General features: G+C 33.7%; 1 protein-coding gene across 1 annotated transcript; it reads right to left on the bottom strand.

Annotated features, from left to right (window-relative positions):
* Positions 1-265: 265 nt before the first annotated feature.
* LOC143083164 (uncharacterized) lies at positions 266-13,730 on the bottom strand. The gene is made up of 4 exons (XM_076259396.1): positions 13,665-13,730; positions 11,053-11,185; positions 5,977-6,085; positions 266-4,412 (listed from the first exon to the last, which is right to left on the bottom strand). Exons 1-4 carry the CDS (start codon positions 13,696-13,698, stop codon positions 4,314-4,316), a joined length of 375 nt encoding a protein of 124 aa, XP_076115511.1. The 5' UTR covers positions 13,699-13,730; the 3' UTR covers positions 266-4,313.
* Positions 13,731-17,654: the final 3,924 nt, after the last annotated feature.

Here is a 17,654-nt window from a genome sequence, read left to right as displayed (position 1 = left end):
TTTCACAGAACTAGTACCAATTTTCTCGCAGTGTTGAAGACCCAATGGTGGCCTTCGTCTGTTTTGTGCCCTTTGGTCGGGCTGTTGTCTCTTTGACACATTCCCCATTTCCATTCTAAATTTTATTAATATCACATTTACATGTTTTGGTTCTGTTTAGCATGTAATATTTTCTGCTGGACAGACAACTTCATTCAGTGAATCACCATCAGCATCATCATCTAATAAGAAGTGTCATAGCAAATAAACAAATTTTACATCACAGTTTTTGAAAAAAGTTTTAATCTTAAAAGTAAATACTTAAGTGTAAATGCCTAATATATCTTAACTACTATAAATATTACATATCATAAACTTTATAAACTAACAAAAAGATATTGAGCTATATATAATGATCATCTTCAAGTAAAGTATATGATTATAGATGTGGACTGACTCACTCACTCACAACTGAATTAAATGTTTAACAGATTGAATGTGAAATTTATGTGAAAGATGCACATTTTCTACTAATAACTCAATAAGATTATTTTGATATAGTGTTTTATATCATTAGCATTTAAAAGAACTATTTCTCCTCTAGTATATTTATACTTTTGACATCATAAAGGTTAAGAATACATGTATAATATACAAATTTGGTTGCCATCAAATACTCAAAAATGAAAATTAATTTAAAACAAGAATGTGTCCAAAGTACACGGATGCCCCACTCCCACTATCATTTTCCATGTTCAATGGACCGTGAAATTGGATAAAAAATATAATTAGGCATTAAAATTAGAAAGATAATATCCTAGGGAACATGTGTACTAAGTTTCAAGTTGATTGGACTTCAACTTCATCAAAAACTACCTTGACCAAAAACTTTAACCTGAAACATGCACTTTCATTTTCTATGTTCAGTGGACCGTGAAATTGGGGTCAAAAGTTTAATTTGGCTTTAAAATTAGAAAGATAATATCATAGGGAACATTTGTACTAAGTTTCAAGTTGATTGGACTTCAACTTCATCAAAAACTACCTTGACCAAAAACTTTAACCTGAAACATGCACTTTCATTTTCTATGTTCAGTGGACCGTGAAATTGGGGTCAAAAGTTTAATTTGGCTTTAAAATTAGAAAGATCATATCATAAGGAACATGTGTACTAAGTTTCAAGTTGATTGGACTTCAACTTCTTCAAAAACTACCTTGACCAAAAACTTTAACCTGAAGCGGGACAGACGGACGAACGAACAGACGAACGAACGAACGAACAGACGGACGGACGGACGAACGAACGAACGGACGCACAGACCAGAAAACATAATGCCCCTCTACTATCGTAGGTGGGGCATAAAAAAAAGAACTCAAAAAACATAGAATTTTATGTATTAAATCAGATTCTGAAACTAGAATTTTTAAAGTATATAAATTTTTGACTTGCATTGAGATAAGAGTTCTCTTTTTTTTTTATAACAACTATTTCAGATTGGTTATATAGGCTATCTATTATATCTTCATTTCAAATCTAAGAACTAAGCTTTTTTCATTCAAGAAACTTTAAAATCTTTCAAATAAAAAAAAAATAACATGTAAATTGGCCGGAAAGTAAATATTCTGATACAGAGATCAAGACTTGTTACAACCTTTTTTGAGGATATGTAATTAATACATTACAGCTAATTTAAAGATATAAATGTTTACAACCTATCTGCAACAGACTAAACAGGTACCGTCAAGTTCCCCTCAATTTATATAAATCTTGGAATTGAAATGGGAAAGTTGCATTTGAATATCAAAAGGGTAAAATAATAGATTTAAAAGATTTTCCAACAATTTGACGAAAATTTATATTTTCAAAAATATTTATTTTGATAAAAGAAATCAGTAACCAAAATGAGAGAATTTGCGTCTAGCATAATTGTATTTACCTCCAATAGAATTTTGGTTTTGGTTCTGGAAATGGTTACCTCCCTTTTTACTTTTAAATAACGAAAGTTAACTATGAAGTTTCTTGTTCATGTAAAAGAGTTTATTTTTTCTCAGAAAATATTGTGAACATGAAATCAAAATTGTTCTTATTACTATCAAAAATATACCAGGACAACACAATCTACAATAAACCAAGCCTCATTGTCAAAATTTAATATTGCTTGATTTAATATTTTAAAACTACATGTGCATGCTCATTCCTCAGCAAATTAAACATTCAAGAAAATGGTAAAAAAAAAGAATATGACAATAAAAAAAATAATCAAAGACTACTTCTTGATTATTGAACATTATTTTTCACGTAAAAAATGTACATTTTATAATTATTACTACAGTAACCTTAGCACACAAAAGATTATCATATTGGAAGAAATGATTTTTCAATATAAATGTAAAAAATTTGGCAAAGTGGAAAAGAGAGGTACTTTCAGATCAATAAATGCATAAAATTGGATCACATTCAAACCACACAAAAAGAAAACCCCCAAAATCAAACAAGCTTAAATATTTCGAAATTTTTAATTCCCCTTTATAATTGTCTTGAACAGGACTAGTGCATACACATTTAACCTCTTTTATTTCTAATATCTTTCTGCAAACAAGGTAAGGGCACTTGAATTCAATTAAAATGTATGTGGGAAGGTAGGAAGGGACTTTCAAAATGTCCCTACAACTAAGAACCATTTTTTAGATAATTTTGCATACTTATATGCAAATTTGGCCGCCATTATTTCAAACAAGTTGCCACAAAATATTGGAGCACAATTTATAATATTCCATGTAATACTAAAAAAGTGATGGTTGCTTGACACCATAAGGTTATTAGGAGATAGATCAAGGGTCAGTCAGAGCCAATTCAGCTAAATACCCCAAAAGGTAAAATACTTCTATTTGAGCAGGTACTACAATAATACAATATTATACATAACTAACATTCTACTTCATAAAATTCATAACAACTTTTTATACATTGAAGCCTTGAATTTGTCTTAATCCTTGGTTAAGTTTCCTAACATTACCAGTTGGAGCAAGAATAAAATTGATTTGTTTTCTTTTCGAAACATTTAAACCAGCAAATAATAAAAAGCTACAAAACATTCATTGGATACAAGATAAACTTATCCTAAGAATCAACTCAAAATTAATATCAAATACAGTAACTTTCAAATTTTTAATACATTTGACTCCACAATTCATTTTTTCAGGTGTATTAAAGAAACTTTGTTGATAAATATACAAATAAAGTGGGAAAAAATGTTGCTTACCTTTTATCAAATTTAAGAATTAAACAAGCAAGACAGCAACCAAAATGATTTTTTTTAAAAATTGTAAACAATAAAAATTGCATGATCAATTTCAATAAAATGGTTGTTATAACTTTATAAAGATACAAAGATACCCCACGTGACGTTACATGTTCTGTTAGTATAATAAATACATTTTATTTAAAAATATTGCACATTTAGTGTTAATAAAACCTTTTAGTATAACCCATAGTTTATCAAATCAAAATTATTCTTAAACATAACTTGTCAAATATTTAGGTGAAAAAAAATATCAGTTCTTGATATTGAATAATACCATTCAGATCATTTTTGTAAACCTTACAAAACATAGAAGAAACAAGAATGTGTCCATAGTACACAGATGCCCCACTCGAACTATCATTTTCTATGTTCAGTGGATTGTGAAAATTGAGGTTAAACCTTTAATTTGGAATTAAAATTAGAAAAATCATATCATAGGGAACATGTGTACTAAGTTTCAAGTTGATGTAACTTTAACTTCATCAAAAACTACCTTGACCAAAAACTTTAACCTGAACTTCGCACTATCATTTTCTATGTTCAGTGGACCACGAAATTGGGGTCAAAACTATAATTTGGCATTAAAATTAGTAAGATCATATCATGGGGAACATGTGTACTAAGTTTCAAGTTGATTGGACTTCAACTTCTTCAAAAACTACCTTGACCAAAAACTTTAACCTGAAGCGAACGGACGAACGAACGAACGCACAGGCCAGAAAACATAATGCCCCTCTACTATCGTAGGTGGGGCATAATAAAAAATCATTAAAAATAATAAAAGTATAATAAAATGAATGCCATTAGTTCTAAAATAATTATAGAGATTGCCTTATGTTTAAGGTACAATAATTAACTAAAAGTATAGGAATTATTTCATGCCTTTAATTGTTCTATCATGAGCTTTCTCCACCGTAGAAATCTATTTAAAAGGAGGTAACTTAAGTTATATCTCATCATTACAAAATAGAAGTGATCTGAATTCATCTTGACTGAAAGGAGAAGGAGTATAAGGCTGAGACAAAGTTTTTAATCCTCTGCTTGTTCAAGTCCTCTTTTGGATAACTGCACCGCCCATGACGACTCTTCAGCTTTATGAAGCAACAAAATCACCTGCTCTTTCTTGTACTACAAAATATAATATAATAATTTAACTTAATAATAATTTCAAACCTTCAAACCAGAAGATTTACAATTCATCATTTCATTCTATTTTATGATAAAAATAATAATAATGACTGAATTAACCCTTGTCATGCGGGGGCTGTATTATTACGGATGTACCCAGATCACCGTTATTTGGCATCAATGGCGCTCCATACATTTGAAGGTCATCGTAATACCATTTAATTCGTAGTGTATGCACATTTCCTCAATCTGAAACTATTGATTGTCATGTTTCTCACTTTTAATATTCATTTTGAGCTCAAATTCAAACTTCAAAAATTGAAATCGGACAAAATTGTTTTTTTTGGAGGGGTGGGCTTACCTTCGAGGTCTGAAACCTTTACAAATACTGCTAACCCAAAGGCATATAACGACTGATCCTATTCATTTTAAAATACGCCAAGGAAACGACTACTTCCCGTTGCAAGTCCAGTTAAAGTTCAAAATCGAAAAAAATCGAACATATTTTGAATTTTGGTGCAAATGACCTTCTTAAGACTGATGAACCCAGATCAGTTTCACTCCTACATAACAACTGTTGTGATAAACGTGTTCAATAGGGTCCACTCTACATGTAAACTACAATTGGATGCATCTATTAGCATCTCTCAGACTTCCAGGTCGAGAAAAAGAATGAAAAAACGGCAAAATTGAAACTTTTTGCACATGAGGACCAACTTTATTCTCTATGTATAACAAAGAAAAGAATAATTTAGGATGGGGGTAATTATTCCAAGAAATTACAGTCTATTAGCAAAATGAATAAAACTGACTGAAATGGACTCTTCCATAATATTAAGTTCATTTCGAATCCTACGAAATGGATTTCCCCATGAAGCCCAATCATATCACTGAAATTGACTATTCCATGAAGAGGTTTTTGAAGACCAGTTAATTTTAAGTAGTAAACCTTACTTGGAATGGTATGTCCCTAAGTCAGCCAGTTCATTTACTTATCAGTCATCAATGATGACTGTGAGTAAACTTCAATTTAATTCTTCCTTGTTAAATACTTCAATCATTTCAATTATAATTGAACTGTTTTCATTGAACAAATTCCAGTTTTTGAACATGTTGTACACATAATCCAGAGTTTTGTTTACTTGTGAGTTCAGGTTGCAATTAAGTTTTTATAAAGATAGTTCAGTTTTCTTAGTGTAGTAATGGTAGTGAACAATGCACTGTAATCATTATAAATAAACAATGTTACGGAGACATGCAATAATAGTCTTGATAGCATTCCTAATATTTGAAACATTTTTCACCATTTTTTTACTTTTGAAAATAAATTTAACAAATAATAAAGTAAGATTTTCGTTCTTTAATTCTTTAGTTTACCGCTATGAAATGAAGGATTAATTTCCTACAACTGTCAAATTCAAGGGAATATTCTTTACTACTCTTTTTCGTATGCAATCGAATATAATGTACTATGATTTGGTGGTATTACACCTACTGGACTGTTTATTATGAGCAGTTCCCAGTTTTCTGGTAGTGTCGAATTTGACTGAATCTTTATTATTACCTCAATTTTACATTTTTCTGGCACAATATCTCCAGGAAGTTTCTTCACAGTATATCTAAATTTGTTTTCTTTTTCTTTCTTCTTTATTACAGCTGTCACTTCAAAAGAACTGTAAAAATAATTAACAACTTGAATACTGTCATGACTGTGGATTCTTTAATATTTGTGATCATTTGTAGGATACCAATTTTCATGGATCTAGTGCATACAGGGGAACCACAAATTTAAATATTCAATGAATTACAAATTTCTGAAAGGAATATATATGCCATGTATGTGTAAATGGTCTTTTGTTCCGACGTTGGAAAGTTCTCGGCAGAAAAAACTAACTAGCCTAAAAGTTCCAGGGGAACTTATTAACTAGTTACTTTGTTCTTTCTCTGGTTTAAAAGTTCCTCCGGAACAAAGTGACTAGTTGAAAAGTTCCAACAGAACATATCAACTAGTTAGAAAGTTCCTTTTTGCCAAATTAGTCAAAACCGGAACGAACAAACTAGCCCAAAATTTCCATAGGAACTTATCAACCAGTCACAAAGTTCCATTTGGAGAATTGATGCAAAGGAAAAGCGCAACATATTATATTTGAACCTTTCAAAGGGGAACCAAGATACTGATTACAAAAGTCAAAAGAAACTTATCAACTAGTCACAAAGTTCCTCTTTGGCAAAGTAGTCAAGACCGGAATTAACAAACTAGCCCAAAAGTTCCTCCTCATGACGGTGGGTACTTTTAAAAATATCAATTTCTGATTAATGTATAACAATAAATTAGAACTTATTCCGTTATGAAGGCAACATTCTTACCGAATTAACTAATTGTTCTGTTCCGCCAGAACTATTGAACTAGCTACATTAGTCCGGGACTTTTCAACTATGGTAGTTACTTTTTTCCGGAACTTTTTGACTGCACTCAGAATAAAACAACTAGTTGGAAAGTGCCATCGGAACGAAATAACTAGTTGAAAAGTTCCGCCAGAAAGTAACTCACGGAACATAGTGGCTGTTACATATGCAGACTTTGCAAAAAAAAAAAGAAAGTTAATATACATGAAAATGCATGATTCCCTCAATCCACGAAAATTGGTACATTTGAAAATAAATTCATACACCATGTACACAGTATATTGATAAATGGTATTGAAATTGACAAAATCACCCTACATGACAATTCCCAAACGAATAATTAAAATTATTTTTTGAGAGATATCTGTGGAGAAAAAGCCTTGTAAGATTATATCTAACAAAATAAAACCTATTATTGTATAGCAATATAATATTAACAACAGAAAGTAACCAAAAGTTAGCGTGCAATAAATTCTATTATTGCACTAGTGCAATAAATCTTCAAAATGCATGACGTCATCAACGACCAAATCTTAATTTAAACCAATTTTTACTTTCAAATATTATATTGCTATACAATAAAAGGGTTATTGCATGAATATTGGGGAATATTGTCCTTCGTAGAACATATATTGCACTCGCAAGCTCGTGCAATATAAAATTCTACTCGGGACAATATTCCCCAATATTCATGCAATAACCCTATATTCCAAAATGAAATATAATCCCATTGAACTTTAAACATATGACTATAATCTTGAATATGCCTTTAAATATACATGTTATAGTAAATTGGAGTGACAAATATCTACAAGTTACACTAAATATTGTTTAATCATGAAATTTTGTTTTTATTCTTTAATACATATTCCCCTATGTCAATCTGTTTTATAGATTACTATGCATTATGGGTTTTGTTAATTGTCAAAGGCAATATGATGATTGTGGAGCAGAATTTGCTTATGTCTCCGGAGCACCTGAGATCAACCCAGGTTTTGGTGGGGTTCGTGTTGCTTGGTCTTTAGTTTTCTATATTTATGTTTTTTGTGTACTATTGTTTGTCTGTTTCTTTTTCCCTATTGTATCTCTGCCTCTCTTTTAGTTGTTTACATCCTCATCACTTTGTCTTTGGTGAATAGTTGTCTCAGGCAAACAAAAATAATACTTGTGTTTCCGTTAACCTACCTACCCAAATTTTAAATGCATACCCAAACGCTTTTCATGCCTTTTTTGAACAAGCCTTGTTAAAGTCAGACTGATTCCCTAGTCATGCTAGTAGTAACCAGATAAACTAGAGGCTCTAAAGAGCCTGTGTCGCTCACCTTGGTCTTTGTGAATATTAAACAAAGGAAGCAGATGGATTCATGACAAAATTGTGTTTTGGTGATGGTGATGTGTTTGTACATCTTACTTTACTGAACATTCTTGCTACTTACAATTATCTCTATTCTTGCTACTTACAATTATCTCTATCTATAACATGTATAATGAACTTGGCCCAGTAGTTTCAGTGGAAAATGTTAGTTAAAATTTACAAATTTTATGAAAATTGTTAAAAATTGACTATAAAGGACAATAACTTCTAAGGGGGAAAATTGACCATTTCAGTCATGTTGACTTATTTGTAAATCTTACTTTGCTTAACATTATTGATGTTTACAGTTTATCTCTATCTATAATAATATTCAAGATAATAACCAAAAACAGCAAAATTTCCTTAAAATTACCAATTCAGGGGCAGCAACCCAACAACATGTTGTCAGATTCATCTGAAAATTTCAGGGCAGATAGATCTTGACCTGATAAACAATTTTACCCGATGTCAGATTTGCTCTAAAGGCTGCGGTTTCAGAGTTATAAGCCAAAATCTACATTTCACCCCTATGTTCTATTTTAGCCATGGCGGCTATCTTGGTTGGTTGGCCAGGTCACAGGACACAATTTTTAAACAATATACCCCAATGATGATTGTGGCCAAGTTTGGTTTAATTTGGCCCAGTAGTTTCAGAGAAGAAGATTTTTGTAAAAGATAACTAAGATTTACGAAAAATGGTTAAAAATTGACTATAAAGGGCAATAACTCCTAAAGAAATCAAGACCATTTTGGTCTTGGTGACTTATTTGTAGATCTTACTTTGCTGAACATTTTTGCTGTTTACAGTTTATCTCTATCTATAATAATATTCAAGATAATAACCAAAAACAGCAAAATGTCCTTAAAATTACCAATTCAGGGCAGCAACCTATCAACGGGTTGTCCAATTCATCTCAAAATTTCAGGGCAGATAGATCTAGACCTGATAAACAATTTTACCTCATGTCAGATTTGCTCTAAATGCTTTGGTTTTTGAGTGATAAGCCAAAAACTGCATTTTTTTCTTCTTCTGATATACAGTTACAGCTTCATTATTATTGAAGATTACAAACTGTTGCATGCGCGGAGTATATGATTAAAAATATGAACAAAAATTTATCTTTAACTTAGTAGAATACTTGGTGATATTTACATGAAAGAAAACAACAAGTGATTAAAAAATATGTACATTGTTATTTATAGAATTAAATTATGTTGTGGAGAACAGTTGGTGTCAACTGATCTCTGTAAATTTCAATGGTTTGACTTGCTACCACAACTTGTGGCAACATGTTCCATTGCATGATTGTTTGCGGAAAGAATGACCATTTGTAGCTGTCTTTAGAGGTGGATATTTGCCGAAATGTTTGAGTATGTAATTTTCTTGTTCTAGTATCTGATGGTATGAGGACTAGTGATGGGATTGCGATGAGTCCATGGATGACCTTGTAGAACATGATAAGTCTGGTTTTGAGGCGGCGCTCACTGAGTGAGGGCCATTGTAGTTCGTTTAACATGGATGTAACACTACTGGTGTTGTGGTAATTGTTACATACATATCAGGCCGCACGCCTCTGTACCATTTCTAGCTTATTTTTATAATCTGCTGTGTGTGGATCCCATAGACTACAGGCATATTCAAGTTTTGGTCTCACTATTGATTGGTAAGCACAGGATTTGATACTGGAGTTAGAAATTTTTAAGTTTCGCCTAAGAAAGCCAAGAGATTTATTTGCATTTGATAAGATGTTGTTGTAGTGAATGTTCCATTTTAAGTTAGACTGTAGGGTTACGCCAAGATATTTTGCAGATGTTACTAGTTCTAAAGTATGGTTATGAAGGATGTAAGCGTGTTTAAATGGTTGTTTTTTTTTTTGTGTGATGGTTAAGATAGTGCATTTTCCAGGATGGAAGGCCATGAGCCATTATCATAGATAGATTTTACCCCTATGTTCTATTTTTAGCCATGGCGGCCATCTTGGTTGGTTGGCCAGGTCACAATTTTTTAACTAGATACCCAAATGATGATTGTGGTCAAGTTTGGTTTAATTTGGCCCAGTAGTTTCAGAGGAGAAGATTTTTGTAAAAGATGACTAAGATTTACGAAAAATGGTTAAAAATTGACTATAAAGGGCAATAACTCCTAAAGGGGTCAACAGACCATTTTGGTCCTGTTGACTTATTTATAGATCTTACTTTACTGAACATTTTTGCTGTTTACAGTTTATCTCTATCTATGATAATATTCAAGATAATAACCAAAAACGGCAAAATTTCCTTAAAATGACCAATTCAGGGGCAGCAACCTATCAATGGGTTGTCCGATTCATTTCAAAATTTCAGGGCAAATAGATCATGACCTGATTAACAATTTTACCCCATGTCAGATTTGCTCTAAATGCTTTGGTTTTTGAGTTATAAGCCAAAAACTGCATTTTACCCCTATGTTCTATTTTTAGCCATGGCGGCCATCTTGGTTGGTTGGCCGGGTCACCGGACACAATTTTTAAACTAGATACCCCAATGATGATTGTGGCCAAGTTTGGTAAAAATTGGCCCAGTAGTTTCAGAGGAGAAGATTTTTGTAAAAGCTAACGACGGACGACGACGACGCCGGACGCCGGACGCCAAGTGATGAGAAAAGCTCACTTGGCCCTTTGGGCCAGGTGAGCTAAAAATGTTTGTAAATTAAAATGATATTGCCTACCTACCTAATTTTATTTCAGCAAGTTTATAGCAGAAACACATGAATTATTTTTTTTGGCCCCATTTGAAATCATAACACACTTCCTTATTTTAACATTTATCTTCAAGTTCTCTAAAAGACATCCTATTACTTGCAATTTTAGATCTGAAACATAGCTCGATCTTGAGTCTTACTTGTTTTCAAATTTAGGCACGACAGTAGCATTTTTTTTAGGTTTAGCAGCACCAAACATCTTGGAGGTCACTTCAAGATCAGGGATGATCACAACAGCTCTGACAGTGGTTAAATCTATCTCCTCAGCTGTCACTGGAAACAAAAATAACAAGTATTCAAATCTTTATTCAAATCTTCTTTATACAGGGAAACTTAAGTTGTTTGAACAAATGTGGTATATTTTTAGCCATCATAGATCAGCCGAATATAATGACTGAATAATTCGGGTTAGGGCGTATAAAAAAAATGAGGTAAATAATGGCCTTAAACCATGTTAACAATACGAATCAAAAAAAAATGAGCAAAATAATAACTAAATAAGGAATATATTTGTTTGAATTTACTTTAAAACTATGGAAAATAAAAGAATTTAAGCCAATACAATACCAATAGGCCACTTCATAGTTATTGTGACAGTCATGATTGTAGCCACTATTGAATACTGAGCAGATGTGTGCATTGGAAGGAAAATAATAACATTACTAAGTATGACTAACATGACTAAAGAGAAGTTATACTTTTTTAAATGCACTTTGTTGCAAAAAAAAAAAGAAATGCTATCTTTAATCAATGTCAATGTTATTTCATCTGTCAAAATTTTATGCTTTTTTTCTAACTTTTTCAATAAACCTATTATTGTTGTACATGTTCTAATTTCAATCATTTCAGCATGACATATACAACTAGGAGCACATGCTTCATGTAGTCAGCACATTTGTATTCAAACTTAATTTAATTTTATACATGTTAAACGAGCTGCAAAAATGCCAACCATGGTGTACAATAAACTTACAATTCCACTGACCACTCATATCCAGTCAACATGGTCATTTAGATTAGTACAAATAATTATGACATCTTGAAACACTATTTCATTGATGGAGTCAAAGCAATAAAAAAAAAGTACCGATTATCAGGTCGCCTGCAAGTTGATATTGTAAAATATCAGCTGCAAGTCCAATATGAAGCTTTTTGTCCAGTGAGCGCACGCAGCGAACGAGATAAAAAAAAGTCTTCATATTGTGTCGAGCAGCTGATATTTTACAACATCAATATGCATATAACCTGATAATCGATTTATCGGGCTGTATTTGCCTCTTTTGGAAGTGTTTTCTTAGTTTCACCAGCAACCGGAAGATGACTTGATAAGGTCGGGTCAAACTTATCAACTTCGCTGATATGTCCAGGTCAAAGTTATTAAGGCCAGATCAACGTATTTGATGTCACAAAGCCATGATATGCAATTTTATTAAGGTTCCACTAAAGTCAAAATATAGGACACTTCATAAACATCTAAACTTTGCCTGTAATATTCAACCTATAATGAATAAAGTTCTAAACTATGGGAACATATGTTCATGTAAACATACTTAACATATACACACTGTCAAAATTGTAAATAAACTTGAATTTTTTATGTTGTGGCCAAACCGGTTTTGAGGGTGAACACTTAATTTTCCAAAAAATCTGGAGGCTTGAGAGATGTCTAAATTCGTTAAAAATTGGTATGAATGAATACTGTAACATACAATGCAGTACAAGCTAATGTTGATTTTTTAAGAAAATGTATTGATTTACGAGTTTCAGCTAAATTCATGTATCTAAATGAACGAATATCAAAGATACAATACAGAAATTGGACAAAAATGTCATTGCAACTAATTTATTTCACAAATAAACACTAGCTTGTACTGCAATGCATGTAATAGTATTCGCCTATACCAATTTTATACAAATTAAGTCATCTCACAGGCCTCCAGATTTTTTGGAAAATTTAGTGTTCACCCTCAAAACCGGTTTGGCCACAACATTAAAAATTCAAGTTTATTTACTATTTTGACAGTGTGTATATGTTAAGTATGTTTAAATGAACATTTGTTCCCATAGTTTAGGACTTTATTCATTATAGGTAGAAAAATACAGGCAAAGTTTAGATATTTCTGCAGTGTCCTATATTTTGACTTTAGTGGAACCTTAAGAGTTGAGCAGAATGATATAGACAGTGGGATGCTAAAAAAATAGCACTGCAAGACGTCATAATTATTTGAACTAGCCATGACTATGTATAGAAACATCAGAAAAAAAGACTCTATCCAGACTCTCATGTATGTTTCATCAACTCTAGATTAAAAAAAACATTAATTCACATGCCGTGTCCTTCTATTATAGTTCAGTGCAAATCTTATTCGCCAATTTGCTTGATATCTGAATAACCTGACGACAGTCTTTCCCACAGGCACTTGTTTCTGTCAATATGGGGTTTTCTATCCATACCCGTACGAATATAGTGCTGCTCACTTGTTTCTGTCAATATGGGGTTTTCTATCCATACCCGTACGAAAATGGTGATTTTTCGTACGGGTATGGATAGAAAACCCCATATTGACAGAAACAAGTGCCTGTGGTCTTTCCCCCTTTTTTCTATCAATATGATATATAATATGCAGAAAACAATGCCCAAACAGTTGTTATTCCTTATTCTTTTTCACTAGCAATGAAGCATTTTTAAATTGAATGTTATTTAAATTGGGTTTTAGTACAAGTTGTTTCAAATATGGTAAGTATAAATAACCCGTTGGAATGCGAAACTCTTCGCCTTCGGCCATGGTGGTAATTTGTGATTATCTCTCTTGATTCACTAAACCGAAAGTAAGCGTTTGAAAATGAAAGTACTAAACGTCAGAATCATTTATAACTCGGCCCATTTCTAAATCGCCCCAAATTTCCACCGACTCAGACACTAATGAAAATGACTTAAATCCTATTAATTTATACATTTTCATTTACATATACTTTCTTAATGCAATTAACGGTGATATTCGCTTTTTTTTTTAGCTATTCGAAGGTTACTATCCATGTCCGAATTCTCATGAAAATTGGGGATATTTCTGTATACAGATGTGGTAAATAAGGTTGTTCACAGAATGACAAGATGCACAGCAAAAACACCCAAAAATTGTTAGTATTCTTATTACAGTGCTTTTTGTCTACCGTTTGTTGTTTGGTTCCTTGTTGCAGTCTTGTGAATTAAGCCCATTGCCGGCAACAAATGTTTACAATTTGTTCAAATGTTGTGCTGTTATTAAAACCACTTTCGGGTATAGGGTTTGCTCAGTGTCAAAGGCTGTACAGTGAACTTTTTTTGTTAAATTAAGGGGGCTCGCGGGTCTTAATCATTTGTTTAAATTTAATATAAGATTTCGCTAATTCTTTCCATAGATGAACTTTATCTTATACCTAATAGAAAAATAAAATAAAAAAGAGGGGTCACCGATCATTAACGCTCACAATCTGCTTTCGAAAGAAGTATACATGATTTTTGTAAAGGTAATTTTTTTCTGTTGAACTAATAGGAGAAAAAGAGGTAATATCGAAATAAAAAAAAAGAACTTAATTACAGAAATGGCTTAAATTTTACAATCATTTAGTTAATTTATAGCTTCTTTGAAAACAATAATAAAAAATAGGGCACCGATGAGTAAAAAAAGGTCTTTCAATTTTAATGCCAAAAAGTAGCTTTTTTTATGTCAATAAATACGTTACCATCATAAATTCTGAGTACATCCATCTGCGCAAGTCTGACAGGCGGAAAACCCCAAATAAAAATATCATCCAATGAGAAGAGGGATGACCAAGCAGTGCCCGTATAACCATGCCTTTATATCATCCATTTAATTTCCGCCTGCGCATCGAGACACACGTATTACAACTTACTGAGAAGACTTTAAGTTTTTGTTTTTTTCAATAGTGAATATATTGTAGGTATCCCCATACCATTGTTTATTTGACATTTTTTTTGTTATAATATTGTTGTTTATAAGTGTTTAACTTCATACTTCTTTAATTATGGAGTTTAATGCTCCCAGTCCTTACGAAGCCATTACAGGTAGTGATGTCTTTTTAGACGGTCCGTTACCTTTTCCTGTGACCGTAACAACGGTAGGGCAGGGAACCCCTCCTAATAGTAGTCAACTTACCGACGTTTTTACTTCGGTGACTTCTAAGACCGGTCAACAGATCCTGAATGCAGGTTCTGTCGGTTATCATGGAGGTGTCCCTACCATTACCACTGTAACGCACACTTTTTCTAGACCAGTTGACACCACAGGGTCCATTTCATCTTACCCTGGTACCTCTATGGGTTTAAACTTACCTAGCTGGTTCTGGAGAACCAGCGTCCTATTGTGGCTTCACTTTACCTGCTTCGGCTAGTAATGCCATGTCGTGGTCTAGACCTCCTTGGTCTCAGGGTTATCCTTATTCAGGCTTTCCTGGTCAGGGGTTTCATGGTCAAGGGTTTCCTGGTCAAGGTTTTCCTAATCAGGTTTTTCCTAGTCAGGTTCCTAGTCAGCCATTTCCAGGTTTCTGGCCTTATTGTGGACCAACACCAGTTATTGTTCCTCAGAGTACTACACCTAATCTGTCAGTTCCTGCTCCTCCTTTAGCAGTGTCTAGTAGTTGTAGTAGTGTATCTGTACCTGCTGCTCTGCCTACCTCTTCTGTTAGGCATCAGTTTAATCAGGTAGCTGACTCTGGCCCCTCCTTAGATGGGTTCAAGAGTATTTTGGACGAGTTTCGTCAGTCTATTTCTTCTGAATTCACTTCTTTCTCCAAACGTCTGGGTACGCTAGAGGACATTGCCAATAAATCAAATTCTCCAGTGATTTCACTCCGTCCAGATCATGATATTGGAAGTGACTTGGAGGACAGTGACGAGGAAGAACGCTTTTCAGTTGCCCCAGGCAGCCAAGAAGAAGGTTTTACTTCTGATGAAGATGACAATTCAGTTCAGGTCTCTCAGAATGTTTCGCAACATTCTGTTCCTGTGTCTATCTCTTCATCTCTTATTGGTCAGTCTTCTACCAATTCCAGTAAAGAACCAGAGGCTGAAGATGCTCCTTCCACTTTGAAGGATCTCAGAGATTCTGTTTTTACAATCATGAGAGATGTCAATAAGGTGCCATTTCAGTCTCCTCCAAGACCCAAGAAACTAACCTCTACTTTCGAGGCTTCATGTGGTTTGTCGGTAGACGATACTAAATCTCATACTAGTTTTCCACAATCTAACCATATGTCTAACTCTCTGCAGATCATTAATGATGGGATTGTGGCTAATGAGTCCCAATTTTCCTCAGTTAGTGGTTTTGGTCTTGCCTCCTTTACGGAGCAATTCCGCTCTAAAGACTATGACATTTTTGACTCTACCTTGGGTAAACTGGTACCCAAATGTGACAAGGTTTTTTCATCTACTATTGCTTCTAAATCCGCTGATGGACTGCGTTTTACTCAGTCTGTTTGGTCAAAAACGGAGAACCTTCTTAGAAACGCATCTCATGTGTTAGGCACTGCTGAACACTTTTTATCAGCAGTTGCTCCAGTTCTTAAAGACTCTACTCTTCCACCAGAGGTAAAACCTTTTCTATTACAGGTAGACAAGGCTTTGGGTGCCTCCCAATTGTTGATTATGGGTTCCATCGCCAACTGCACCTTATCCAAAAGATCTGAAATTTTGGATAAGGCAAAGGTTTCAGATAATCTTAAGGATGCTTTAATCAAGTCTCCATTGGATGAGAAGATTTTTGGGTTACCACTTGATGAGGTACAGAAGCATCTCAATCAAACTCCAGCCCCAGTGAAGGTTATTGTATCTCTTTCAGGAAATAATTCTAAACGAGGTAGTTATTCTTCCGCTGGAGGCTCATCTTATAATCCTCAAGAAAAGAGGCGGAAAATCACTAACGATGGAGGTAATAAACCTAAGAAATCTTCAATCCCTAGGTCTTAACCTAACAGTTTTAAGAGAGGTGGCAAGAGGGCCAATCCCTCTTCCTAGGAAGTTGTCCCCTCGTACGTTACTGTCAGAACCCAATCCAGAGATGTACTACAAAACTCCTCTTTCTCAATTGCCAGTAGGGGGGAGGTTAACTCATTTTCTAAAAAATGGATAAGTATTACCTCAGATTGTTGGGTTCAGTCAGTAATTCGAGGGGGATTGACTCTTCAATTCAAAGAACAACCACCTCTTTCTCCTGTTCCTATCCCACTGTCCAATACTCAAGATCCACAGAAGTTTCTTCTTCTGTCAACAGAAGTAGAGACTCTTTTGACAAAGAGGGCAGTGGAGGAAGTCCCTGTATCTTCAATAGATCCAGGTTTCTATTCTCGTCTCTTCCTTGTATTGAAGAAGACCGGAGGAATGAGACCGGTCATAGATTTGTCTATCATCAACTCTTATATGATTATTCCCCATTTCAAAATGGAGACGAATCGTTCAATAAGAGCTTCTATTCTTCCAGGGATGTGGACAACATCCCTGGATCTGACAGACGCGTATTTTCACGTTCAAGTTTGCCATTCATACCGCAAATTCCTTCGGTTTGTTTGGAACAAAAGGGTTTACCAATTCAGGGCTCTCCCTTTTGGTCTGTCAACTGCACCACTAGCCTTTACCAAACTCATGCAGGTAGCAATTGCTCACCTTCATTCACAGGCTATTCAGATTCATTCTTACCTGGACGACTCACTGATCAAGGAACTTTCTCCCGAGAAACTCTATCTCAAT

This window comes from Mytilus galloprovincialis, chromosome 7 (genome assembly GCF_965363235.1).
Source record: "Mytilus galloprovincialis chromosome 7, xbMytGall1.hap1.1, whole genome shotgun sequence".
Lineage (NCBI taxonomy): Eukaryota > Metazoa > Mollusca > Bivalvia > Mytilida > Mytilidae > Mytilus > Mytilus galloprovincialis.
The sequence above is the reverse complement of the archived record's forward strand: the minus strand, read 5'-3'. Positions and strand labels throughout refer to the sequence as shown.